Source organism: Paroedura picta, chromosome 10 (assembly GCF_049243985.1).
Source record: "Paroedura picta isolate Pp20150507F chromosome 10, Ppicta_v3.0, whole genome shotgun sequence".
NCBI classification, from domain to species: domain Eukaryota; kingdom Metazoa; phylum Chordata; class Lepidosauria; order Squamata; family Gekkonidae; genus Paroedura; species Paroedura picta.
Genome location: NC_135378.1, coordinates 86,612,941 through 86,640,694, shown reverse-complemented (window position 1 = coordinate 86,640,694; position 27,754 = coordinate 86,612,941). Strand labels below are relative to the sequence as shown.

The 27,754-nt window shown below is 53.5% G+C and overlaps 1 protein-coding gene across 1 annotated transcript; it reads left to right on the top strand.

Annotated features, from left to right (window-relative positions):
• The first annotated feature begins 219 nt into the window (after nt 1-219).
• Nucleotides 220-25,892, top strand: CDC25B (cell division cycle 25B). Its single transcript, XM_077301305.1, has 16 exons — nt 220-534; nt 2,893-3,017; nt 4,222-4,273; nt 9,620-9,661; nt 10,576-10,612; nt 11,477-11,587; nt 12,013-12,117; nt 12,627-12,764; nt 13,910-13,987; nt 15,659-15,835; nt 16,666-16,761; nt 17,046-17,108; nt 18,310-18,408; nt 19,495-19,628; nt 19,737-19,848; nt 22,045-25,892. The coding sequence occupies exons 1-16, from the start codon at nt 425-427 to the stop codon at nt 22,183-22,185; spliced, it is 1,620 nt and encodes a 539-aa protein (XP_077157420.1). The 5' UTR covers nt 220-424; the 3' UTR covers nt 22,186-25,892.
• The last annotated feature ends 1,862 nt before the right edge of the window (nt 25,893-27,754 follow it).

The following is a 27,754-nucleotide window of genomic DNA, read 5'->3' as shown; positions in this document are numbered from 1 at the left end:
CGCTCCAGCCGGGCATGGGGAGTCCGCAGCGAGCGAGGCCCTCGTGGGGGCCCCAGCCTGCCTCCCCCCCCCCCGGCCCTGCGCTGGATGTGGGGGGGGGGGCTCTGGCGCGCTCTCCTCGGCCCCGCCCCGCCCCGCCCCGCCCCTCCCCGCCCCGCCCCTCCCTCGCCCATTGGCTGCCCGCGCGCCGCCCGGCGGTGTTATTTTTCGAACCGGACGGCCGGGGAGGCAGAGCGAGGGACGCGCCGGGCAGAGCAGAGCAGAGCGGAGCAGAGCCCAGCACAGCACAGCACAGCACAGCCTCCCTCCCTCCTTCCCTCTCGCCCGTCGGCCCCGGGCTCCCCTGTGCGCTCCCCTCGGGCGCTCCTCCCGCAGCGCTTCCTCCCCTCCCGTCCCCTTCCCTGCTCGCTTGCTCGGCCGGGCGATGGAGGCTGCGCGGCGGGGGGCGCGGGGGGCTGCGGGGGCCTCCCCGGGGCTGCTCTCGCCCGTCGCCCACCTGGCGCGCCACATGGACCAGCTGGCCGGACTCGGCAGGTGAGCGCCCCCCCAGGCAGGCAGGCACGGAGGGGGCGTCGGGCGCGGAGAGCCATGTGCGCGGGTGGGGGGGGGGCGCTTGGGCCGCCCCCCTGCAAGCGCGCTCCCTCCCGGCCACATCTGGCGCGGCGGCGGGGCAGGCGCTGGGGGGGGGGGGAGGCTTCCGGACACGCGTCTGGCGGCGGGAGGCCTTGCTCGCTCGCGAGGAGGCCGCGGGAGGGCGCTCGAGGGGCAAGCGGGAGAGGGGCTCGGCGCCCCCAAGGTGGCCCCGTCCCGGGCGGCCCTCCGGGAAAAGCGAAGGTGTCCGGGGGCGGCCACAAACGGGGACTCGGCCGCATCTCCGGCCCCCCCCCGGCTGGCCTCCAGGGTGCCCCTGGGCCCGCCTCGGTCTCTCCGGCCAGGCCAGGATCGCGCCGCGCCTCCTCCTCCTCCTCCTCCAGCTGCCCTGTGTGCGCGGAGGAAGCGGCGCCCGGGGGCAGAATCCGCGCATCTGGCTTCGTGGCAGCCGCTTTGCCTTCCGATGCGCGGCGGTCGGCAAAGAAAATGGCTGCGGCGGGGGGGGGGGGAGGAGAGACATCTGGAGTTCGCGCTTTTAGTTTTGGTTTCAGCTTGGGAGCGCTTTTTGAACTGCTGTTGAGCCACAGGGAAAGTTGGGATTGGAAAGAATGGTGCTGGCAGGGGCTCATGGGAATTGTAGTCCATGAACATCTGGAGGACCACAGGTTGACTTAGAGCAGGGGTAGTCAAACTGCGGTCCTCCAGATGTCCATGGACTACAATTCCCACGAGCCCCTGCCAGCGAATGCTGGCAGGGGCTCCTGGGAATTGTAGTCCATGGACATCTGGAGGGCCGCAGTTTGACTACCCCTGACTTAGAGGGTTGAAAGCGGGCTGCACAGACCTCTGTTTCTGGGTGGGTGGCTTGTCCCTTTAAGGCCTCCACTGGGGTTGCTTCCACCCCCCCAAGGAATGCTGTGGGGTTGCCCGCTTTCCCCCTCTTAATCCCACAAGGTGTAATTGGGCTGGTTGCTCAGGTGGGTTCTGTTAGGAATGGGGTGGGTCAGTCACAATCCAGATGCCGCTGGGGAGGGGAGGCTGCCAGGTAGGCTGTGTTGGGTGTGAAATGCAGGGCCCCAATCCATGACCCTCCCCTTCTTGCATAGGTCAGCCAGGTACACTCTCTGGGGTGGGAAAGGTGCTTTGGGGGGAGGAGGTGGGGGCCAGGAATCCTTATCAGCCCTGAGGCTGCTCCACTTGCCAAGTTCCCAGCCAAGGGGAAGCCCTGCCTGTGTACGCAGGCTGAAGTTTCAAGATATGATCAGATTAAGGAGGGCGAGACCAGTTCCTTTGCAAACTTCACCACCAACACCACTCTCCAGGCCGTCCCCGGACTTGGCACCAACTTCGTAGGAAGTGTGCCGTTTTTTAAAATGGCATCATGCTTCTCATGCCCCTGGGTCTGAAGCGGAGGGTTGGGAACCGGGGCATTTCCCCCGTGTGGCCTGGCAGTCCCACAGAGTGTTTGTATCAGACGTCTTTCAGGCCAGTCCAGACTTGTGCAGCACCAGGTTTAAATTTGGGATATTGCAAAAGTCTTCCTTGGCTTGTGTGTTAAAATGAAAAAAAAGATTGTGTGTGTGTGGGGGTGTCTTGGTAACAATCTCTCTGGCAGTATCTCTTAAGTATTCCTCCTTTGTTTACAATAACAGCTTTTCTTCCGTCTTCAGGGGGGGTCGCCAACTTGGTTCTCAGTGCAGGGGCACCTTTAAGGCCCACCAAGTTTAGTTCTGGGTATAAGCGTTTGTGTGCATGCACACTTCCTCTGAAGAATTGCATGTCTGCACGAACGCTTATACCCAGAATAAAATGGTCTCAAAGGTGCCCCTGGACTCAAAACTTGGCCTTGTCAGGTAGGTTAGGCTCACCCTGTAGAACTGGCCCAAGGTCAGCTAGCAAAGAGCCATGGTGAGAACCCCAACCTGGCTCCTGTTGCCGGGAGATTGCTCTAGGCCGCATGAAATTCTTGCACATTTTATTTCTCTTCTAGTTTACTTGAGGCCTACCATTCTTGCGACTGGGAAATAAAAGCAACTGCCTGGGGGCTCACATTCTCCTCTCCCCTTCCATCTCTTAAGAGCCGAGACGGGCTTAACTTTGCTTAGGAGTGCACTGTTGCAGGTGGCTCTTAAATGCTCTTCCGGGCTTGTAACAGGCCCTTCAGGGCTGATCTGCAGACGAGAGTGCAGGCAGGATCCGGCCCCAACTTCCTCTTCTGTTCCATCCCTGCAGGACATGTCACAATTCTTCCCTCCTTCTGTTCTGGGGCTTCCCTTCTAAGTTCCTGTGCTTTGTTTTCAGTGATTGTGAAACCCCCAAAAGAAGGAAGAAGTTCGGCAAGGCGTTCAAGCAAGACTGGTCTTCGCTGGATTCGGTCTCTTCCGAGTCGTCGCAGGATTCGGTCACGTCTGAGTCTGCAGATTCGGGTCAGTAGAGGCTTGGTCGCCAGCTGCCCCCCTCTGCCCCCAGGCAGCCGGGTCAGTGGTGGATTCAGCTGGTCTCTTTACTGTGCAGTTTGGGAAGGGAGGGGGGGAGAGACCTGACCTGTTGGATTGCCCTTCCCCTGCCTGACGGCCATTCAGTTGGCAAAAGCAGAGACCTCCTGGCTGGTCCCCAGCCCCCTCCTTCACTGTCCTCCTAACCCCAGAGTTGGCTTTGTGCCCATTGCTGCTGTTGGCGCCCCCTGGTTCCTCCTTGTTCCCAGCGCCCAGCATTCCCTCCTAGGAAATCCGTGGGGCCACAATCCCCCCCCTCCATCGAGTCATGCTTAAATGCCTGGAAGCCAATCTTGCCTGTCCATGTGCACCTGCAAATGAGCTGCCGTTATTTGTCCCGTGTCCGTTATTTGTCCCGTGTCCGTGCTGGCCTGGGCGCTGGAGGGAGGCTGAGTGCGTGTGGGACCCCCCCCCCCCCCCGGTAGTTCTCCTGCTCTGCTGTCCCATCTAAAACTATCCTCCTCTTTCAGTTAAGGCTGAGGCTCGACCCCTTTGCCCCCCAACCCCAGTTGAAAGGATGCTGAGGGACAGGTGACATGCATAACCCCCCTTGTTTGCCCTCCCTTGCCCCCCTGGGTGGGAGCCAGCGTGGGGCCGGGTCTGATTTCCCCCTCCTCCTCCACATGCAGCCAGCTGGATGACTTTTTCTCAGAGCTGTTCTCACATAACAGTTCTCTTAGAACTGTGTCCTACCTCATGTGTCCTACCTCACAGGGTGTCTGTGGTGGGGAGAGGAAGGGAAGGGTGTTTATAAGCTGCTTTTCTGCTAGTGAAAAGCAGGGCATTAAAAAACCAGCCCTCCTTCTTTGACTCTTTCAACACTACAATTTTTCTCCAAAAACAGGCTGGATCCCAAGGTGCTCTGCAGTTTCTGTATGCAGTCTTCACTGCTCAGGGACAGAAGAGCTAGTTGCAGCTCCCGCATCCCTTTCCCCTCCACCCTTTCCCTTTTTTGGTTCTTTCTCAAGATTTCCCTTCTGCCTCCCTTGACTCTTTCTTGTGCATCGCTTGTAAGCCTCCGTTTTGTTGTGGCTTCGCTTCACGTCCCTTCACAGGTCTCTTGGGGGGAGTTGCACTGCTGAGTAGTCCCAATTTCTGTTTCTTGACCCTGTGCCATTTCTCTGTGTCCAAACAGGCGTTGGCCCCGATTCCCCCATCGAGGTGGAGGCAGAGATCTTTGAAGATGTGTAAGTGGGAACTTTCTTGATTGCCAAGTCCAAGAGTTTGATTTATGTTCTGGTTGAGAGTAGGCCTATTTCTCACCAGTGGAGGAATCCTGGTGAGGGCCTTCTGTGTTTGTCTCAAAAAGTCTGGAATCTCATCTAGTCCAACCCCCTGCACTATGCAGGACAATCAAAACCCTCTCGCTCATCCACTGTCACCTGCCACCCCCTTAAGTCTTCATAGAATCAGGGCTTTGCTTTCATGTTGAAGACTTCTCAATAATCTGGTTTTGTTTCTAGTTAAAGAGGGGAATTGGGAAAGGGGGGGGGTTATTTTGGCAGACCAGTAAGTGCCCTTCAGCACACAGAAGTGCTTGGAACCAATTCTGAGAAAGCAGAATATAATAATGTACGTCTTAAGATTTGGATTTTGGGACTTTCTCTGTTGAGTTCTGGTTAGATGCATTTGAGGCCTCTCTCTTTGTCCTGTACGATTTAAGGTTTATTGCATATATTGTAGGTGCGTATTGTCAAAAATTGGTAGAATATCCTGATTTTCTGTGTATTTGGAATTGCAAAATAAGAGAGAAATGTTTAAAAAGTCCTGGACAACTGAGTAGATGAAGATGAGGGCCATCTGCATAGGAATATAGGGCTTTGTGGTTATGGGTCTATCAGGGGCCACAAGCCATGTTGCATTTCTGAATCCCAGTGCCAGGACGTCATGTCAGGGGAAGGCCTCTCTGCCCTGTTGGCCCTCCAGAGGAACGGGCTGACCAGTGTGAGACATGATGCTGGTCTAGACGGACTCCCAGTCTGATCCGGTAGGGCTGCACTTAAGTTCTTGGGACTAGAATTCTGACAGGTTCAAGTGGGGAGCCAGCTGTGTTGGTCTGAAAAGCACAACAAAAATAGAGTCCAGTTGCACCTTTAAGACCAACAAATCGGGGTCCTTATTTGAACTATCCAAGAAAGTAAAATATACTGGGATAGGAGGGGGTTCTTATTATTATAATAGAGTCTAAATCATATCGTTCTTACTAATGTCTATTATATGTACTCATTTTGTTTCTATCTTTATGAAAACTAAAAATTTTACATAAAGACCAACACATCTTTGTTGGTCTTAAAAGTGCTGTTGGACTCTATTTTTGTTAGAATTCTGAAAGTCTTTTCTGGGCAGGTGGCAAACATTTTTAAAGAGAGAGAGAGAGAAAGGGCAAATTTTAATATAGTTGGGCCAGTTTTGGAGAGCTTTAACATGCATCTGCACCATTCCTCGTAGAATGTTTCTGGTATGCCATTCCTCGTAGAATGTTTCTGGTATGCTAGAGCCGGAGATAGCCTGCTTGCTGGGCAAACACCCCTTGCAGGTTTATTGCAGAAATTCTTACCTGGCTGCTGATTGTGAAAGCTTCTTCGGATACATTCCCCAGATCCCTTAATCTATTTACTGGCTGATGCTTAGCTCTGCCTTTGTTCTCTTGACTAATGTCCTCAAGAGTGCTGGGTTTGGGTTACTTTGAAGTGCAAGTATTCCCGGTTGTTTCCAAAGCAACTTTAGTGTCAGCTAAGAAGCTGTTTTGTCCACTTGTGCCAGTCCCCTCTCCTTTCCCCTTCTCTCACAGTTATTAATGGGCGCTTTGAAATAATGCTTGGTTAGCCGTTCGCATCAACCGTTGAAGGCAAGAACAGCTTAAGAGGAGAGGAAGAGGGGCCATAAGGTCTCAGCTAATTGCTGTCAGCAATTGATTATATATATATATATATATATATATATATATATATATATATATATATATATATATATATAATGCAAACAAATCTAAGTGGCTGGTTTTCCTGATTTGTCTCTGGAATCAGTTCTCCGTTTTCATTATGCTGTAATTTTCTCTCACATTTTGCCTATAAGTATGAACAGAGTGCTTCCATTCCATGGCATTGTCTCTGCAGAAGTGTGCATGCATAGGGAAGCTCAAACCTTGTATGCCTCTTTGCTGATCTTCAAGGTGTCCCTGGGCTCAAATTTTGCTCTGCTGCTTCGGACCAGCATGGCGACTCCCTTGCACCCATGTAGCCAATGAGCATGGAATAAACCAGGGGTAGTCAAACTGCGGCCCTCCAGATGTCCATGGACTACAATTCCCATGAGCCCCTGCCAGCATTCGCTGGCAGGGGCTCATGGGAATTGTAGTCCATGGACATCTGGAGGGCCGCAGTTTGTCTACTCCTGCTAAACCCTCTCTTGTAATCTTTACACCCTTGCGAGGTAGCCCTGGGAGGTGTGGCTTGCAATCCGCTGTCAGACTCCTGAAGGCAATTTCAGAGTGTAGCCCTGCCGCGAAACAGCTAGAATAGAGTCTGGTAGCATCTTAAAGAGACAGACAAGATTTCGGGGAACAGGAGCTTTTAAGAAAAGCCAGGTGTCCGTTTGTCAGATGCTTGAGCTTTGGCCCTTGGAATCTTATGGCCTGGAGAATCTTCTCAAAACTGCCTCTGGTGCAGTCAGTCCTTGAAACACAGATGGAAATCTGGTGGTGGGAATTGCCATTGGCCCCATCAGGGTCTTCACGCCAAGAGATGTTCAGAAGTGCTTGGCCATCGCCTGCCTGCCTCTGCGTAGCAACCCTGGGCTTCCTTAGGGGTCTCCATCCAAGTCCTACGCACAGGACGGACCCTGCTGAGCTTCCAGGATCCAACCAGATCGGGCTGGCTTTGGCCCCACCTAGCATGCTGAAGGGTGTCCCAGGGGGAAAAGATGCTTGAACTCGTGTTAGCAATCAGGTGATACAACATGGCCTCTCATGTCTTTGTTCCATGTTCTCTCGGGCTTTTAGACCTGCAGGGAGTCACATTTGCCAAGATAACTTCTTTGTGAAATAATAAACTTTGCACCTGCTTTTTTTTTTTTTTGTGGGGGGGGGGTTGCTCATAAGCAGCTGCCGGGTTGGTAATTGTGTAGTGTGGGCAGATGGTCCCTGGAGAGAAGGAGAACTCTTTTCTTCTTGGAAAGGAACATCTGTCTAAATTCCTCCGCTCCCCTTTTCGGCCTCTGCCTTGCAAAACGGTTCTGGGAGGCCGATACTCTTGAGCAGTCCCTGATCTGGCAAGACAAATGGAGCGTCTCCTGCCCTCCGCCTCCCCACCCCCATTAATGGGGCCTCTGTCTGCCCCTTTGCAGGTTCCTTTCAGGGGCGGCAAATGGGCTCCCCTCCTCTGGCCTTCGATTATATTCTCTGCTTCCATCAAGCGCGTTTTGTGCTTTGGTGGAGAACAAGCCGGTTTAAAATTGGATTAAATTCAGACTCTGCTGCTTTCTCTTTCTGAAGCGCATCTAGGTGGTTAGCGTGGGCCGGGCTGGGCACCCACGTGTGGCCCTTGTGGCTCGTATATCGCCCCTTCATTATGTTCTGGGGACGTCTGCATTTTTGGAGGTTGGGTTTTTAAAAACTTTACACTCCCATCTTTCTCCCAAAGAATAGCTTGTTGAAAGCTGGCTTTTTGGCTGTGCTCAGGCTGAGAAAGACACGGAGGCTCTGTTCATGTATGGGGGTTGGACTAGATGACCCTTGAGGTCCCTTCCAACTCTATGATTTAGTGCATTTCTGTGCCGCCTGTTGGTTCATGTTCAAAGCACCTTACACTTAAAGTAACAGGATTTGCTTTGGGTAGACCCTGCGTTTCCCTCTGAAAAGGACCCAAATGGGCTTCCTTCCTTCCTTCCTTCTCTCCTCACGCCAGCCGTTTGTGGGGCTTGCACAGGACAACTGGGATTCGAACCCAGGCCTCCCGCATTCTGACCAGACAGTAACTGCCCCACCATGCGGCCAGGGTTTCTTTGCTGCCGACTTAAAATTGAAATGATATATCAGTATTAAAAAAAAAAGGAGCCATTGGACATCTGCAGTATAGAAATTTTATCTGTGAAACGGAAGCACGCCATTTAAGAAAGCTGGTAAGGTTTTCCTGGGCCTGGTTCCTCCGTGGGTTGTAGCTCCTTGTGCTGAGAGAAGGGGGTTTCCTGGGCCAGGCCACCCAAATATCTCTTAAAGGTGCCACTGGACTCTGATTTTATTGCATTATTTAGTGTGTGTGGAAGCCAGGGGACAGCTGTAATTCTGGCAGGTGGCAGGTGCCCCCCTGGAAGCCGGGTGCTCTGGGCTGGGCTGGGTTTGGGGCCTTGGACTGCCCCAGAGGCCTGTAGAAACGGCCTCCCAGGATTGCCGGAGGCATCTCCGGGGTTCTCTCTGTCCTGCTTGAGAGCAAACCGAAGGTCAGTTCTTGGTCGTCTGCAGTTAGGCCTGTGTGTGTCGGGGGGGGGGGGGTTGGCTGTGTGTGGGCACCTGACAGATGGCATCCCAAGGGGGCCCCCACGGTGAATTTGCATACAGGTGGGAAGCGGCAAACAGCAACCGTTGCCATGGCAATGCCCTCGTTAGCCCGGGCCTGTGCTCAAAGGACCCCTTTGATCCTCTTTCTTAGAAATCCTTTATTCTTCTCTGCCCAATTGCACGCCAAGGCCGCTTGGATGCCGGCCCCAGCGGAGCGAGGGAATTTCTCCTTGGCGAGCAACCTGCTGGGCCGGCAGATGGGCCAACAACAGACACAAAAGTTCCCTAGTGCCCGCGGTTGAGGGTGGGTGGGCCGGAGGAGATGCTGGCACTTCCAGAGATGCACCAACTTGACTTGATCAGAGAAGAAATAGCATCCACATTTATTGCCAACCGGAAACCCCTTGCACAATTTTTGTGCAAAATGAAAACAAAAGAACTGATGGATTGGGGGTGGGTAGTGGGTGGAGGTGGATTTAGAGAGCAGGAAAAAAATAGAGCTTTTAAAAATAATTGTACATTAAGTATTAAGTTTGTAGTTCTGCCTATATTTATTGAAAGTCTTCTCTATTTCATCTGTTTTTCTTTTCTTTAAACATTCATTTACATTTATTAACCACCCATCTCATGAGTCTCAGACTAACATATTAGTGCAAAAATATAGATGCTGAATTACGTTAAAACAGATTAAGCAATTGCCCGCTCTCCTATCATGGGAGAGAAAACATTCCTTAGTATTGTCATTTTTTATCTTTACAAAACAAAACACCTTTTAGTATCTTTAGAACAAAAGGGGAAGAAGGAAGAAAGTCAAGCAGGGTCAGTCCTGGTTGATATTTGGATAGGGGACTCCTCCAAGGGGTTTCTACGCAGAGGCAGGCAATGGCAAACCACATCTGTTAGTCTCTTGCCATGACCTGGATGACCCAGTTCTTGGATGGGAGACCATGAAGGGAGTCCATGGGAATTGTAGTCCATGGATACCTGGAGGGCCGCAGGTTGACTACCCTTGCTCTAACTCCATGTCTTTCTCTGGCAGGTTTGAGAGGGCAGTGTTCGAGTCCGGGCGGGTCCTCAACAGGTACGTGTAGCAAAATCTGGACTGCTTCTTTTGTTTGGGGTTTCCCCTGCTCTGTGCCTCTGCTGCTCTCCCTACTTCCAGGTAACCCGGGCTCTGGGTTTCACCTGGATTCCTCCAGCCCTTCCCTCTGCACCAAATCTGCCCCAGATATCCATTCTGCTTTCTCTCCATCACTTGTGGCTCATCAGAGCTGCCAAGGCTTGAACGGGTGGATGGGTTTATTGTCGTGAGATGCTTGCTTGACAGGGTGGGGGCAGTGGGGGCAGTGGGGGGGCTCTTTCCTGGTGTCTGACGGTTGTGGAGACGTTGCTGGGCTATAAAAAGCCATTCCTTGGAAAGTTTTTAAGCAGAGGCAGATGGCTGTTGGACGGCCATGCTGATCGTGGGAATTGAGGCAGGTAATAAGAGGGGGGTGTCAGGGAGGGAGGAGCTGGTGCTTGCCTCTCATGGTCTTTTCTCATATGCCCAGGGATCCTTTGGGGTCAGGAAGGCATTTTTCTCCAGGCCAGATTGGCCCTGGGATCCTGGAGGTTTTTGGCCTTCCTCTGAGCATATAGCATGGGTCAGTGGGGTAGGGGGGGCTGCGGTGAACTTCCTGCATTGTGCAGAGCCCTGGACTAGATGGTTGGGAATCCTTTTCCGCTTGGTGTTTAACCTTCTCCTGGGCTGTGCCACTCATGGTGTGTGTGTGTGTGTGTGTGTGTGTGTGTGTGTGTGTGTGTGTCTTTGCTTTGAAACTTCCTCCAAGGAAAAGCTGCTGCTAAATAGAAAAATGTCATTTAGAAAGTGTCAACTGCAAGAAGGCTTTTGTTGAGGGGAGGGGGGAGGGAAGAATTAACCAAATGTGGTCTCACCTGGGAAGTGTCCCCTTGCCCCAGTCTGTCACCTGAGGCCTCTTCTCTGCTTCCTTGCAGTGAATCCTTCCCCTTCAGAAGAATCAACTCATTGCCGGTAAGTCTCTCTTAAACGGGCTGCATGGCTGGTTGACACTGCTGGTCTTGGTTGGAGTCGGGATGTCAACCTTGCCAGGTGTGACCAAGCTGTGGATCTCCAGATGTTCTTGGATTACAATTCCCATGAGCCTCCGCCAGCATGGCCAATTGGGAATTGTAGTCTAGGAACATCTGGAGAGCCACAGTTTGTCCACCCACCCCTATCCTATAGGCTGATCTGGTCACCTGGTGGTTTCCCCTAGAGAAGAATGGATGCTTGTGTTACGTTGCAGCCCAGAAGCACAGGAGGGGCCCCGGACTGACAGGCTAAGCATCCTCTCAGCATGCAGAAGGTCCCAGCTCAGCCCCTGGCATGTCCAGTTAAAGAACCAGGCAGTAGATAAAGTAGAAGACCCCTGTGAGACCCTGGAGAACAGCTGCCACTCTGAGTAGACAATAGCGACCTTGAGGGGCCTGGGGTCAGATTCAGCACAAGATATCTTTGTGTGTGGTCAAGACTCTTCTTGGCATGCAGAAGATCCCCAGTTCAAGCCCCGGCATCTCCAGTTGAAAGGACCAAGTGGGTGGTGCTGTGAAGGACCTCAGCCAGTGCCCCTGGAGAGCGGCTGTCCGTCTGAGTAGGCGATACCGATTTGGAGGGACCAAGGATCTGATCCAGCATAAGGCGGCTTCCTCTTCCTGGGGGTGTTTCCTTTGGCTGGCCAGTTTATCCGTCTGTCAGTAAAAGCACAGCTGCTCTGTTCCCCTTTCCAGGCTCCAGAACTATGTTTGCGTTTGGGCCAAGCCGATAGGCATCCGATTGAGTGGGAGGAGTGGCTCTGTTGGTCTGAGCGCCTCTTTCTCTTGTGTCCTGAACCTGCAGGTGAGGCTCCTGGGCGCCAGTCCGCTGCTGCGGAATATCTCTCATTCCAAGGAGTTCAACAGCTCTCCTGAGGACCCCCGGGCCTTGAGGCTCAGAAGCAACGCGGAAGACGTACGTGAGGAGGGAGGGGCCCCTGTGCAGCTGTGTGTCTGTCTGAATTGCCCAGTTGTGGTCCCACTAGGGGCGACCTGAAACCTCCCTTTTTTAAAGGGACGCTGGGGGCCCTGACCAAACACACAAAGTCCCCCAGGGCCTGCAAGATGGGGCTCTTCCGTCAGGCTTACGGTGGAGGCCAGCCAGGAAATTAAACCTCCCAAAACTGCCCATCCCTTTCTTCCTGCTCCTTTTCCCTTTGGACGTCTTTGTCAAGTAATTTCACCCCTGGAATGTATTGTTGATGCTGACAATTCTTAGCATTTCTAATTGTGATTTTGAGGTTTATACGTTTTATTGTGTTGTTCACCCGAGACGGGTGACCGAGAGGGGCGGCGTAGAAATTGATGGACTCGATAACGTTGTGTTTCCTGTTTCCGCAGGAAGGTGTCGTCTTCAAGAAGCCCCTGCGGCCCCTGGGCAGGCTGTCCTGTGCCGGGGAGAAGGAGCCGTTTGCACAGCGGCCGAGCTCTGCCCCAGACCTCATGGTGAGCACGGGGGCGGCTGGCTCCTTTATGTGGGCAGGAATGTGAATAGGTGCGCCCTGTTAAGTTGGGTGCAAACCAAGCATCAATGCGTGGATTCAGGCAACGGCTTGGGCTGTGGTCCTCTCATCCAGAATACTGGGGAAGTGACCTTGCACTTTTGTGGTGCACAGGAGGGTGTTGAATATTTTGAGGTTTTCCTCTGAAGAACAACCGAATGTGGTGTTTGGGGAACAGTAGAAGGAGGGCTTACAGCCTAAAAGAGCCAGAGCACTATTTTTCCTTTAACCTCATTGGACGGGAGTCTTGTCTTGTGTCCTTTCAAAGTTTGTATGGAGAGAGAAGGGCCCATTTCCCCGTTCTCGGCATGGGAATTGGCAGGACTGAATAGCTGTTGCTGCTGGAGGGAAAGCAGAAAGAATTTTTGCTCACCTGTCTTGATGCTGCCTTTTCAGGTGTGCCTGGGCCTCTCGCTAGAGCACCTTTAATGACCCTCTTCTCCCCCGCCCCAGTATTGCAGCCCTCAGAAGGAAAACGTAAGCCCGGGGTCCGACAGCCCCATCTTCCTGCGACGTTCCTCCCTGACCTCCTTCATGACCGATGAGGATGACGATGGCTTTATGGAGATTATGGACGAGGAAGAGGGGAAGGTAAGAGGCACCTTGATATTGGGGCTTCTGCCCAGCTGGACTGGATGGACCACTGGTCTCATCCATCAGAGGTTAGTTCTTAGTGAAGAGGCCTGTGTTCAGTTTTGGGCACCACAATTGAAGAAGGACGCAGACAGACTGGAGCGTGTCCAGAGGAGGGCAGCAAAGATGGTGAGGGGTTTGGAGACCAAGACGTAGGAGGAAAGGTTGGGGGAGCTTGGTCTGTTTAGCCTAGAGAGGAGACAACTAAGAGGGGATCTGAGAACCATCTTCAAGTATTTAAAAGGCTGCCATGTAGAGGATGGAGCAGAGTTCTTCCCTATTTCCCTGGAGGGACGGACCAGAACCAATGGGATGAAATAAATTCAAAAGAGATTCCGTCTAAACATCCAGAAGTCCCTGACAGAGCAGTTTCTCAGTGGAACAGGCTTCCTCAGGAGGTGGTGGGTTCTCCATCTTTGAAGGGCTGTCATACAGAAGATGGAGCAGAGTTGTTTTCTGTTGGCCCGGAGGGTCAGAGCAGAACCAGTGGGATGAAATTAATTCCAAAGAATGTTCAGCTAAGCATCTGGAAGAAGTTCCTGACAGAGCAGCTCCTCAGTGGGACAGGCTGCAGCCAGGCCGGAACAACCTAGTTGGCACCACGGGGTGTTAACTGTGCCGTATGATATCCGTAATGCGAATGGCCACCCCGGTAGATCTGCAAGATAACATCACTGCCCCTCTGCCAGAAGTCTGGAGGGAATCTTGGGTGTTCATGATCCGGGAGACCTGCCTTCGAGCCCCCGCTCTGCCACGGACATTTCCTCGGTGACCTCCGGCCAGTCTTGTTCTCTCGGCCTCACCTATCCTGCAGATCTGCTGCGACTGTAAAATAGAGAAGAATGAAATCAGCTGCTTTTGGCTCCTGTTGGGGAGAAAGGCGAGGCAAAAATACATTTTAAAAATTATGGTTTACTAGTAGTTTTATGAATAGCTTGGGATTCGCTTTTTCATGACTGTGGCAAATGGTCTCCTTGTGATCCGTTCGTCAGAAGAATGAACTCCGGGGCATAGGGGCCACCCTCCCATTGGGTCTGGGGCCGCGTGGGGGCCTCGTGGGTGACCGTTTCCCCCAGTGCTCATACTTGTGATGCCTTCTCTAGAATGGTGCAGCTGTTCCTCTGGGCATGGAAAACCTCCTGAAGGCTCCGCTGGTGAGAGAGAAGGAGGACTCTGGCCTGGTAGGTGATCCCCCCCCCCCCAATACGTGCTCCATAGTCGTGTTCTGTAAATAGCTGAGGATGTAACTTAGGTATTATTTATTATTTATTTATTGCATTTTTTAACTTAATCGCATAATGTCTTCCAATGCCCTCAGATGTAAGCAGGAAAACGACAAATTTTAAGTAGAGGACAAATCCCGAAGTATCCAATAAGAACGGCCCTATTTGAGCTGAAGTGTGCTTATAACAGTCACAGTGTGCAGGGTTTACCAGCAAGCTAAACTTTAAAACATTGAGAAAGCTAACCTCTTGAATAGCACACTGTCACTAAACTCTTAAGTGGCTGGCCTCCTTCCTTCAGAACAGGTCACAGGGGGTTGTGGTGGGAGATGAGTTGTCCAACCCCTCTGCACCGCTGTGCGGCATGCCACTTTATCTGTATGCGGCCTCTTGCCCAGCTGGTCCGGGGCTATGGGCTGGGATGCCACCAATATGAGGATGACACCCAGCTCTATCCCCTAATGGGTGGCCAGCCGGGCTCCCTCCCCCCCCCCCCACTGAAACGGTCACCAGTTGTTCGGAAGCCGTAACTGGATGGATCAGGAAGAGTCGCCTGAAACTCAACCCCTCCAAGATGGAGTGGCTGGGTAGGAAGGGGAAAGCCCAGGAAGCACGCCTTCCCTGCCTGGACGGCGTGCAACTGTCCTCTGTATCCCAAGCCAGGACTCCGGGGCTGATTTTGGATGCCTCCCTCTCCATGGAGGCTCAGATCACTAAAGTAGGGTTAGGGTTGGGTGGAGTTTTTCCACCTGCACCAAGCCCAGCTACTGGCGCCATCTTGGATGTTTGGGGGATATTTTATTGGATTTTCTTTGTATTTGTATTTTTGATTTTTTAATATTTATTTCTGTGAACCGCCGCAAGCCGGCTTGCTGGGAAGGGCTGTAGATAAATTCATTAATAAAATAAATAAATGAATGCTGTGTAATTCAATATGATAAAATAATACCGTCGCCAAAGTAATTGAGATCTAAACAGCCCCTTTGAATTACGCATAGTCTATGGCAGGCATGAATGTTGGAAGGTTGTCTTAAGTAAAGAATTTAATATTAAATGTTCAGAATAAAGCTTTGTCCTAAAATGCTTTGCTTATTTCCTTGAGAATGGGGTTTTTTTTGTCTGTTCTCCATATGGCAAGGAGTGTGCTTGTGTGTGTGTGTGTGTGCGTGGGGGGAGATTGTGGTGCGTACTCAGTTCTTTCTCACTGAAGCAGCTGCTCTGAATCAGGGCTGCGCTGTTGCAGGGGGCTTGCCGGATGGCATGTTCCCTGGTGAAGTTTTCTGCATCTAGAAAACTAGCATGCCACGGGCATTCTCCCTGAAACACTAGCTTTCTGCATGTAGGGGATTGTTGAATATAGGAGTGTTTGGTCATGTGAGTACTGAAGCGCTAATTGGCCTCGTTAAGCTGCATGGGCTCAACAGATCCCGGCTTGGCTTGTAGCCCACGCCACTGGCCCTCACTAGTATTTATTCTGGCCACAGGAATGGGTTAATTCTGCAAGCATGGGGGGTTTGCTGAGCACCAGGTTGCTCCTCCTTCACTCTGATCCTAGTGGCACGAACCCACCGCTGGGCAAATGCAGGTCGGTGTGTGGATGTGTCATGCCCCCCTCCCCCTTCCCCGCAGGCCCTGATGGGGACCAGCAAGTGCCGCCGTCTCTTCCGCTCCCCGTCCATGCCGAGCAGCGTCATCCGGCCCATCCTGAAGCGCTTGGACCGGCCCCAAGACAGAGACACGCCGGTGAAAACGAAGAGGCGGAAGAGCCTGGCCAGCAGCACCATTCCGGAGCAGGCGGAAGAGCCGGTAGGGACAGGGCAGGTCTGTTCACGGGCCTGGCTGTGCTCAGCGGAGCCCCTCCCTCTCCGCTTCGGTCTCCTCTTTGCCCGCTGCCTTCCGCTTTTCCTCTCCTCGGGGTCTTTTCCAGCAACTCTTGTCTTCTCATAACGGAAAGGACAGTAGCCTCAGTGCAGGCCGTTTAGCTCCTAGGGAAGAGTCCAGCCGTGATTTGATCTGGTTTGCAGCTCGTTTATTTCGCTCTGGGGAATTTCTGCCCGCGGGATCCACGGAACTCCCCTCCATTTGAAAGGAATCGGCTTTCTTTCTTCTCGTCCGCCATGACGAGGGGGATACCCGGGCTGTGGCAGAGGCAGGCAAGGGCAACCCCCCTCGGACCTTCTCCTGCCTTGAAAACCCAACAGGAGTCGCCATAACTCAGTTGTGATTTGGCAGCACTTTGCACCATGTTTTGGAGATAGGAAACTTGTGATTTGAGGGCTGTTTTATTAAATAATAGCAAGGTACAAAAACAGGGAAGCTCCCCTGGTCCAGAAGAGGAGGGATGGAGCGGGAGAGGGGCAGATGTGGCAGGGAAACGATGCAGAGGCTGCATTGTTGCTGCATTGTGTCGGAAGCCACACAAACTTGGCCCTATATGGAAGCCACCGAATCTGGTTGGGGAGAAGAGGGCTATCGCATTGCTGGATCAGACCAGGATCCAGGGTTCTGCCCCCAGCAGCAGCCCCTTGGGTGCCTCCGGGAACCCCCTGAACAGAGAACAAAGAAACGTTGAGTTCAAAGTCTCCGTGCTGCCCCAATTTAGGGTTCTTAGCTACCTTTCTCTGTGCCCCTCCTAGAAGCCGCGGCTGGTACGCTCCAAATCCTGCTGCCCCACCGAGATCGAGGACATCTTGGACAGCGATCATCGGGAACTGATTGGTGACTTCTCAAAGGTACGGGCCTGGCAGAGGGAAAGCCTGGGAGCTGGATGTCCGTTTGAAACATTCCTTCCCGATGGAGCTCAAGTGGGCTTACCAACAGATAAAACACCGAGAACAAAATAAGTTAAAGGTGTGGGGGGCCAGGCATGCCTCCTTGAGGACCTTGTTCCATAATTGCGGGGCTGCCACCGAAAAGGCCCTGCCTGCTTCTCATGGCCTCCCTGCAGGCTAACTAGGAGAGGCTGTGATGGCAGCATCCAGTCTGAGTTATTGCCTCCCCTTGTCCCCAAATCCAGGCTTATGTTCTGCAGACGGTGGAAGGCAAGCATCAAGATCTCAAGTACATCTCTCCTGAAATGGTGAGGAAGATAGGAAGTTTTGTGTGATGGTGGCCAAAATGTTGAGCCTGCTTCCCCCTTCCCCCTTAGCATACTGGGTGAGCAGAAAGAACCTTAAAGAGCAAGACAAAAAGAGCGAAACTGAAATATGGCCAAGAGTGTCTTGCTAATATACATGATATTATTCAATTATGTGATTAAATATAGAAGTGTTGACCCTGAGCCACTAGAGAAAGGTGGAATACAAGCTGAAAAATTAAATTAACTGAATTAAATTTGTATCCCTATACAAGAACCAAGCACATTTTAGTAAAAGCCTTCATCAGTGGTAAAATCCAAATTGAGCATTCCATCCAATAAACAGGTATATTTGCAAAACTCATCATATGCAGGATGGACCTAAAACTCATCCTGTACAAATTAGACCTTATTCACCCTAAGTGGAGACTCAATTTGGGCAACTCTTCAAAAGGTGCAATTTCATATGCCCATGGTTCTGTTTAGGCCCAATCCACCATAACACTCAAAACGGAGAGCCCAGGGATGGTAGGCAGAAAGGTTCTGAGTATGAGATTGTGGCATAAGATGTATGTGAGAACATCATTAATTTTTTTTGGACAAAATTATATTGTGTTACACTGTCCATGGCATTGCCATTACGGAAATCGTGGTTGTTTGACAGAATTTTTGTGTTTAAAAATTTTCGTTTTTTTATGTCAAAATGAAGGTGTTGTCCAGATAAAATGCTTGGTTTTCAAAATTTTGAAATTGTCCAAAGAATAACGGAGGTACTGCGATGCAGTGCTGGAGGATTATGTGTGCTGCCTGCAGCCACGGTGTGCAGAGTGTGGCTCACAAGGGAAGTACGCACCTCGTCCCCGGCCTTGTGTACGTTTACAGTTCATGTCTCTGTGTCCTTTAAATTTTGCCAGTTGACAATTATCTCCATGACGGATTTCCGTTGCATTTTCCATTGCATATCTTAAAGATTTTCCCTGTGGCTGCTGCATAAGATGTTTTCACATTGGAAAATCAGAAAGAGCCCCAAGTCCTCCCACCGTGACCTCTGTAGAGGTGGACCAATGGCTCTGAGTCCCAGGGAATCTTGGCCTTCTGGCCAGGGCCGTTCACACGTTCAACAACAGCCCTCCAGAGCAGCCAGCTCGAGGACAGGAGAAGACCACCGGTCTGAACCAGTCTGCCTTCTCTGCTTCCTCCGCAGATGGTGGCCGTGCTGAATGGCCAGTTCAGTAGTCTGATTGAGAGCTGCATGATTGTGGACTGCAGATACCCCTACGAATACGAAGGAGGTCACATCAAGGTAAGGCTTCTGCATGGTCAAAGCCAGGACTGGCATAATGGGCGGCCCCCCTGCGAAAAATGAGAGGGAAGGGGCCACTCCTCTGACTCTGCCGTTTGTGGAGAGAGAGGTGCTTCCCAAAATGCATTCCTTGCCACAGGACATTGGTCCTTCGTGCTCACAAGAGCTAGTGTGGTGGTGTTGTATTTAGGAGTGTGGGACAGGTTTTGGGGGACCCAGGTTTAAATCCCTGCTGTTGCCATTGAAGGCTGCTGGGTGACTGGCCAGTCACACGTGCCCAGCCTAACCTTCCTTGCAGGGTGGGCGTGGGAGTATAATGAAGGAAAGGAAGGCGATTGTAAGCCACGTTGATACTCCTGTCCACAATCCAGCGTGGTGCAGAGGCCTCTAATCTGGAGAGCTGGGTTTGATTCTGCACCTCCTCCACATGCAGCCAGCTGGGTGACCTTTGGCCAGTCACAGTCCTGCTAGAGCTGTTCTTGCAGAGCAGGTCTATCAGAGCTCTCAACCTCATCTACTTCACAGGGTATCTTTGTAACTGTAAGCCACTTTGAGACTCCTGGTAGTGAAAAGTGGGGTATAAAAACAAACTCTTCTTCATCATTTGTCAGTTGTTGTCCGCTCTTTCCTTGATGCTGCAGCCAATGAAGGGACAGGATGTTATTTGGGAACTGGCTGTTGGCTCCCCAATGAACGGCCCCTGGGTGGGCAACCAATCTGCTTTGCTCCAGAAATTGGGCTTAGGTCAGGAGTCCCCAGCCTTGTGGAGCCTGGGGACACGGTTGCAATTCTGACTCAATGTGATCCTCCCAGCCACAAAATGGCTGCCGCAGGAGGCAGAGCCAGCTGCAAAATGGCTGCCGCCACTTGGCTTCAGTCACTGGGGTCAAATCTTTGTGCAGGGGTGGCCACTGCTGCCAAAGGAACATTTCCAAAAATATCTGCACAGCTAATCAGAAACTTATCTGAACCAAATCCCCAGCCACTTGGTGGGGACCAGGAAAGTTTTGCTTGGGGGGGGTCAGAGTGTCTCCCTGCAGGTGAGAAAGTTTTTGCCTCTCATTGGCCCCCATTGCCTCTCCGCAGGGCGCGGTCAACCTCCCCCTGGAGAAGGATGCGGAGGAGTTTCTGCTCAAAAACCCCATCGTGCCCTTCGATGCCTCCAAGCGCGTGATCATCGTGTTCCACTGCGAGTTCTCCTCGGAGAGGGGCCCCAGGATGTGAGTTCCCCGGGGCCCCAGCAGCCGGAAGGAGGAGGGAAGCCGCGGGGCTTGACCCACACAGGGCTCTTGTTCACGCAGGCTCTCTCCCCGTTTGCCCCCCCCCAGGTGCCGTTTCGTCAGAGAGAAAGACCGCGCCTGCAACGAATACCCTTCTCTGCACTACCCCGAAATGTACATCCTGAAAGGAGGCTATAAAGAGTTCTTCCCCCAGTACCAAGTGAGTGGAGCCAGGAGCCGCCCTCTCTGAGGATGGGGTGATGGCCACAGGAACAAACAGGTTCCGGAGGGGACTGGAGGCTGTCAGGGTATCAGGGGCAGAGGGGAGCCTCCATGTTCAGGGGCATTAAACCTCTGAATCCTGAAGACAGGGTAGAAAGGACTCTGCCTTTCTGGCCTGTCCTTGACCCTACATAGGAACTGTCTGGCCATTGTCTGAGGCAAGATACTGGGCTGGAGGGACCCTCCCTGGCCTGACCCAGCAGGGCTCTTCTGAGGGTCTTCTCAGGGGAAGGCCTCGGCCTCTCTGCCCTGTGGCTGGCCCTGCAGAGGAACTGGCTGGCCCCTGGGTGAGACGGGAGGCTGGACTGGAGGGACCCTCCCTGGCCTGACCCAGCAGGGCTCTTCTGAGGGTCTTCTCAGGGGAAGGCCTCGGCCTCCCTGCCCTGTGGCTGGCCCTGCAGAGGAACTGGCTGGCCCCTGGGTGAGACGGGAGGCTGGTCTGGAGGGACCCTCCCTGGCCTGACCCAGCAGGGCTCTTCTGAGGGTCTTCTCAGGGGAAGGCCTCGGCCTCCCTGCCCTGTGGCTGGCCCTGCAGAGGAACTGGCTGGCCCCTGGGTGAGACGGGAGGCTGGACTGGAGGGACCCTCCCTGGCCTGACCCAGCAGGGCTGTTCTGAGGGTCTTCTCAGGGGAAGGCCTCGGCCTCTCTGCCCTGTGGCTGGCCCTGCAGAGGAACTGGCTGGCCCCTGGGTGAGACGGGAGGCTGGACTGGAGGGACCCTCCCTGGCCTGACCCAGCAGGGCTCTTCTGAGGGTCTTCTCAGGGGAAGGCCTCGGCCTCTCTGCCCTGTGGCTGGCCCTGCAGAGGAGCTGGCTGGCCCCTGGGTGAGACGGGAGGCTGGCCTGGAGGGACCCTCCCTGGCCTGACCCAGCAGGGCTCTTCTGAGTGTCTTCTCAGGGGAAGGCCTCGGCCTCTCTGCCCTGTGGCTGGCCCTGCAGAGGAACTGGCTGGCCCCTGGGTGAGACGGGAGGCTGGACTGGAGGGACCCTCCCTGGCCTGACCCAGCAGGGCTGTTCTGAGGGTCTTCTCAGGGGAATGCCTCGGCCTCTCTGCCCTGTGGCTGGCCCTGCAGAGGAACTGGCTGGCCCCTGGGTGAGACGGGAGGCTGGACTGGAGGGACCCTCCCTGGCCTGACCCAGCAGGGCTCTTCTGAGGGTCTTCTCAGGGGAAGGCCTCGGCCTCTCTGCCCTGTGGCTGGCCCTGCAGAGGAGCTGGCTGGCCCCTGGGTGAGACGGGAGGCTGGCCTGGAGGGACCCTCCCTGGCCTGACCCAGCAGGGCTCTTCTGAGTGTCTTCTCAGGGGAAGGCCTCGGCCTCTCTGCCCTGTGGCTGGCCCTGCAGAGGAACTGGCTGGCCCCTGGGTGAGACGGGAGGCTGGACTGGAGGGACCCTCCCTGGCCTGACCCAGCAGGGCTCTCCTGAGGGTCTTATGAGGGGAAGGCCTCGGCCTCTCTGCCCTGTGGCTGGCCCTGCAGAGGAACTGGCTGGCCCCTGGGTGAGACGGGAGGCTGGACTGGAGGGACCCTCCCTGGCCTGACCCAGCAGGGCTCTTCTGAGGGTCTTCTCAGGGGAAGGCCTCGGCCTCTCTGCCCTGTGGTTGGCCCTGCAGAGGAACTGGCTGGCCCCTGGGTGAGACGGGAGGCTGGACTGGAGGGACCCTCCCTGGCCTGACCCAGCAGGGCTCTTCTGAGGGTCTTCTCAGGGGAAGGCCTCGGCCTCTCTGCCCTGTGGCTGGCCCTGCAGAGGAACTGGCTGGCCCCTGGGTGAGATGGGAGGCTGGACTGGAGGGACCCTTCCTGGCCTGACCCAGCTGGGCTCTTCTGAGGGTCTTCTCAGGGGAAGGCCTCGGCCTCTCTGCCCTGTGGCTGGCCCTGCAGAGGAACTGGCTGGCCCCTGCATGAGACGGGAGGCTGGACTAGATGGAACCCTCCAGGAGACCAGGGTGCAGATCCCTGCTTTGCCATGGAAGCTTTCTGGGTGACACTTTCTCAGCCTAGCCTACCTCACAGGGTTGTTCTGAGGATAGAAAGGAGGAGAACTGTGTATGGTGCTTTGGGGGTACCAATAAGTGAGGCAAAAGGAGGAGAATTTAGTCGCTGCCAGGGGGTAACCGGTGTGCCCCCCTGCCCCATCCAGGTGCACTGTGACCCCCAGAACTACCGCCCGATGCACCACAAGGACTTCAAGGAGCACCTGCGTCGTTTCCGCCTGAAGAGCCGCACCTGGGCGGGGGAGAAGAGCAAGCGGGAACTCTACAGCCGCCTCAAGAACTGCTAGGAGGAGGACTCGGGGGGGGGGGGCGGGGGGGCACGACTGGGGTGCATGTCACACGGAGCGCTTTCGTCCAGTTTTTATTGAGGGGGGAGGGGGTCCTTCTCCGGTTCTGGTTTCTACACTTGTGGACAATGAAGCGGTCCTTTTCGGCCATTCTGGTTCCTTTGGAGGCTTGGGGCGGGGGCGGGGGGGGGGGCTCTGCCGTTCTGCCTGCAGCTGCCCCCCTTCCGATCCTAAAGTCGCCCCTGGCTCCAGCTGGCTGGACCCGCCTGCGATGCTGTGAATCTCCTGGGGTTTGGGCTTGTGGCAACCGGTCTGGTCGCGCCCCTTTCGTGGGTTCTGGGCTGCTCTTCGGAGCCCCACATCTTCTTCCTTCTCTCCGTGGGACGCCTCCGTGAGAACGTTCTCGGCCGCCCTCTCCTCTTCGGTGTGTGTGGGAGCCGGCCAGCAGTATCCGATTTACTCTGGCTTGGTGCTCTTTCGAGGGCAGAATTCCAGGCCGTTGTATAAGAGCATCCAAGTGCCGTGCCAAACGATTAAGGAGAGCGAGTTGTGTCATTGTGTTGTTGTAAGCTGCGTGTGTGTGTGTTCCTCATCTCTCCTCCGGTCTCTTTTAAAGCAAACTAGACAAGATGCAACTGGGCTACAGTTTTCCAGCCTGTTTTCAGTGTTTTGAGCTCTTGGAGGTGGGCTTTGGCAGTGGAGGACCCCCCCTCCCCTCCCCACTTCAGCCATTGTCAGGTTGTGGAACGAGGGTGGCCAGACTTTGGCTTAAATGCCCTTTGCGGTTGGCAAGGATTTGAACTGGGGACTTGAGTGCCCTTTGTGGCTGGCAAAGCTCTGAACTGAGACTGTGATAGGCCAGGTGTGTTTGTAGGTGGACCTGCTCCTTGGGGGCCTCTGGGAAGAAGCTTCAGGGTGGCAGAAAAGGGGGCCCATTTAATAAACTGGGCTGTTCAGTTGGCCCTTGGATTTAGCCACTCTTCAAAGTCCTAAAGCTGACCATCTTGTTTGGTTTCTTTCCATTTTTGGCTTTGCCAAGCAGGGTTCAGAAGGTAGAAGACCGGAGGGGTCAGCGTGGCTGTCAAAGTTTATCAGAGCTCCTGTGCTTCAGATGGGAGGGGCTCAGGGGTTGAAAGACCTCATGATCCTTTCATGCAGAAAGCTAGCTGCTCAAGGGAAAGTCCTTGCCTCCTCTCTGCAGAGCTGCTTTGTATAACGGGGCATTCCTTCAGGTGAGGATTTAGACATTCAGATGCAGTTAGATGTCCTCAGGGAGCCCCCAGTCCTAACATTCTGCCCTCTCGGGCTCTGGGCCAAAACACTGAATAAAGACCAGGGGCTTTTCTGCATCTATTTGCCTCTTGTGTGTTCCTCGTTTTGGTGTGTGGGGGAGGGTGTTTTCTGTTCTTCTCGTGTTTTGCTCCCTGTAGTGGTCAGTTCAGTTCAGTTCAGTGTTACATCATGTTACATTTGGTATAAGAAACACAGATTTTTAGGTAGCACATAAAGGTGTAATGTGGAATCGGCCACTGGGGGGGAGCAAAATGTGTGGAAGACATCCACCCCCATCTCCAAATCAATGGGGACAAACAAGCAAGGAAAATACTGGGGTGGGGGTAAAGGCAGACCCCCTCCTGGTGCTTCATTCCAGCTGTTTTTTGTCCCTGTGCTCCTTGCCTGAGCTCTTGATGGAAAGGGGGGAGGGGAGCTGTATCAGCTGCCAGGTGCAGCACCCAGGTGTGTCCCTACAGGCCTTCTCCAGTCCCAGTCTAGTGCCAGTTGGCCACATGGAGGGTACTTCGAGGACAGCTGGGTGCCAGCCCCCAATTTGGTCCTCTCAAAGCCCATGAGCCATCGTGGCTGTCTTTCTAAAGGAGGCGAAACAAATTGTGCACAAGGCACTCCTGCACCCGAGGAGGCACTCCATCTGGCTTGGGCCTCTGGCCACAATCCAAGCCTCTCCCAGCCGTGCTGCCCAAACCAGAGGAGAGAAAAGACTTAAATTACTGATTTGCACAGAAAGGCCCAATTCCCATACTGTGCGCTTTGGCCAAGGAGGTGTGTATTCTGCAGTGTGGCAATCAGGAGCTGATAAAGACACGGGAGATGATGGGGGGCAGTTTCAGAGGGGGCCCATTTCCCCTCCCGTGTTGTACAGAGTAGGGGCCTGCAGACAGTAAGGATTCATAAAATGCCGGCTGCCAGGAGACTCTCCCTGAGGAGCCACAGAGGGGTTCGCTCCGCGGCTGTAGCTGTTTTGACAGGAAGAAGCAGAACTCTTGTGGCTGGAATACTTTTCTTTTTAAAAAAAGCCTACCAATTGCTCTTATGCGACTTTGTTCTTAATGGGAAGTAGCCCATAAAACATTTTTTTTTTTTTACATTTAGCACTATTCTGTAAGAAGGGGGCAGTTCTTAAAGAAACGTTTTTAAATGCGATGCGTTACGAGGACCTCTCTCGAGCCAGTGATGCCCGTGGGCAGCCTGCCTGTGGCCGGTGGGTGATCTAGTCGGCGATGTGGAATTCTCCAGGAGGTCCCCAAGTGCCTTTGAGTGGTCTGCCAATAAGTGGAAAGCGAACCCAGAATGCTCAGCAGAGACGGAAGGTCTCCTCTGCAGGGGGGGAAAAAAGAGTTCTGAATGCAGAATAGAGGAGGGAACCTGAGAAAATTAATGCTTTAACCTAAGAGGCCTTTTGTACGGGGGGGGGGAGGGGGGAAATGGGTTTGTTGGGGGATTTATGGGAGGGCAGGAGGTCCCCTGAGCACAGATGTGCTTTAAATGGTGGGCCGTGTCCCTGGCCTTAAGAGAGAATTGTCTGCTTATGCAAAGTGAATTGCAAACCCAAGCATCCAGCCCTCATCTTGCAGAAAATGAAGCACCCGTGGATGTTCTGTGTGTGTCACCCTGGCTGTTGGTCTGCCTTGATGCGGCGATTTATGCATAAACCCTTTGCTGATCCTTGAGGAATCTAGCAATGCCATTCTTAAGGGCAGAGGGGGTAGCCTGGAGGCAGGTGGGGAAATTTGCTTCCCCCACTGGGTCAAATCACCGGTGTAGAAGCCAGGGGGCTCATGTGGAGTTTGGTGCTTGGGGCTTTTTAGAGGGTCTTCCAGACTGCTATATTGGGGCAGGTGCGTCTCCCCCTTTCTGCCCTGTCTTCAAGCTGTTTGGAGGTCAGGCCCTTCCCCTGTGAAAGCCACATACAGTTTGCCCCGAATTCTTCTCTGGTTTAAAGAAAGTCTTCTTTGGGGCACCAGCTGTGGGTTCTGACCCAAATTCAGTGAATTGCACATGGCTGCTACACATTGCGGTGCAGACAGATAATTGGAAGCATGCCCTTTTCCCTTGAAGCCTGTGGTTCTCCCCCAGACAGATTTCTACCTCTGGATGGATTTAGCAGCATGCTCAGAAAAGGGGGGCCAGCTTTTAAAATACGGTTGGGCTCAAAAGGCATTTCTGCAGGGAAAATGGCCCCACCCTGGGCTAATCATGCTGTGTCCAATATTGTGAGCAAGGTGGGCAGTCATGCTGTGAATGTGTGTCCATCTGTGCTGATGAAAATGTGCTTGTTTTTTTGTTTTTTTAAAGGTGGGTGACCTTTTTTTTTTTTTTGGTTCGGCATGTAAACGGCTCCTTCCCCACCCCCTTTTCCTAGGCAGTGATGTATAATCAGGGAACAAAATAAAAACTGCTAGCCCGTGGAAGACGTCTGGATTCTTGGGTCTTTCCTGGAGATGGAGAGTGGGAGGGGAGGTGGGGAGGAGGGCCAAAGTCTTAGCAGGGTCTTGGGGGAAGAGTCATCCCAGCTTGGGGGGTCTCCAGTGGCCAAAATTATCCCCTTGAAGTTAACAGAGTCCAGACTTCCATTCTGGGAGTTCTCTTCCCCCGAGTGTAATGCATGGCCTGCTCTGGGGAAGGCCAGGTATAAACGTGGAAGATTTGCTGTGGGTGACTCCCGTAGAACAAGTGGAACCGTGTAAATACTGTGGCCAAGGCCCTCTGCCCTCTGCATTTGAGTTGGGACTTGCATGAAGCTGCCGTTTATTGCATCCGACCCTCACTGCCAGACGGGGAGAAGGTGTCGGGGAGACGTCTTTCCCATTGCCCCCTGGCCAGTCTGGTGCCAAGGACTGGAATGGATTGCCCATGTTTCCACCTAGAAGGACGCCTGGTGGTTCTCCTCCCTGTTGTGGCTGCCAGGAAGGGACAATGGAACGTCCACAGGGCAGGTTTCCTGGTGTGTTCAGTGCCCCCATCCCCCCCCCCCCACACTCCATAGCACTGGTTTGTGTTTCCCCCGTTTTTATTTAAAAATCAGCAATTGTTGGTTGGAGCCAACTAAGATTTCCCATCACTAGCTACTTTTGTCGAGAAAGTCTATGGCTGCCGTGAAAAGCTTAGAGGCTTTTTTGAAAACGAAAGTTAGAAGTGCAGGGAGCTTGAGAACATCCCCTAGCTGAGAAACAGCTTCCCCTGTGGCGGGGGGCGGGGGGGGGGCGGCAGGGAAAATGGCTGAACCACGAAAATCAGCTTTGTCAACCCGGATGCCACCCATCCTGCTTTTGCCACAATCCTTCCAAAAACCTTTTTAGCCGAGCAGGCTCTCTGAATTGTTTTCCTTTTTAAAAGAGCAAATCTAGTCCCTTTTGGAGAGGAGATACTGGGGCAGAGGCTTCTATATCCGCCACGAGAGAGGCAGATACTTGTTAAAAAAAACAAACGCTGGAGATGCCAAGAGAGGTGATGCAGAGACAATGAGATTCAAATATTTGAAAACTGCCTCCCTCCCGGCGGGGGTGGAAGAGTTGCTGCAGTGGGAACGGGGCCAACCTGAACGTCCCCACCCCATCCAGCCTTCGCCACAATCTTTCCCCACAGTTCGGTAGCAGAGCAGGTTTGGGAAAGATCAGAGAAAAGCCAGGGAAACTGGGGAGGTGCAGAGCCACACCGTGAGGTGGGGGTTTCCTGGCAGCTGTTTAAGACGGGACGAGCAAATGACCCCCAGCTCCAAGTCCTTAATGGCGGCCTTGAATGCCAAGGCTGGCAGTTAGAAGAAATTAAGCCCTGGGAAAATGCAGCATTGGAAGGGAACGGGCGCCTAAGAGCTGGAACCCGGCTGCAGTTCCTGTTCAGCCACTTTTTAACTTTTAAAAGCGCAGGAAGACAGCCAACGGTCTCGTGCCTTTTGAAATGGAAACGCCCCACTCTCATTTTAATTCTGAGCTTTGATGACTTTGTGTGGGTTTAACCTCAACGCGGCCAGCAGCTTCACGTGGCGGAAAAGGGAGGGGGGAGGGGGAGAGATCCCAACCATCACAGCTTAGGCTGCTTGCGGGAAAGCAGGGCCAAAACTTTGGGAAATCGCAGCTTCTGAGCAACTTGGCATGGGAGCAACACGTGTTTTGGCCTGGCAGCATTGCCACTGCAGCTCCCGCTGACTCTGGACTGAACGAGAGACCTCTTGGCTGATTTTCATCCCCTCTGCTGTGGAATTTTTTCAGAGTAGTTCAGCAGTGGAATAGGCTGCCTGAGGAGGTGGGGAGCTCCCCCTCACTTGCCGTCTTCA

Excerpts from the sequence above, each read along its gene's own strand:
- CDC25B (XM_077301305.1), top strand. The coding sequence starts at position 425 with ATGGAGGCTGCGCGGCGGGGGGCGCGGGGGGCTGCGGGGGCCTCCCCG. Across the intron at positions 9,662-10,575 it reads TCCGGGCGGGTCCTCAACAG|TGAATCCTTCCCCTTCAGAA; the intron begins GTACGTGTAGCA and ends GCTTCCTTGCAG. Across the intron at positions 19,849-22,044 it reads AGTTCTTCCCCCAGTACCAA|GTGCACTGTGACCCCCAGAA; the intron begins GTGAGTGGAGCC and ends TGCCCCATCCAG.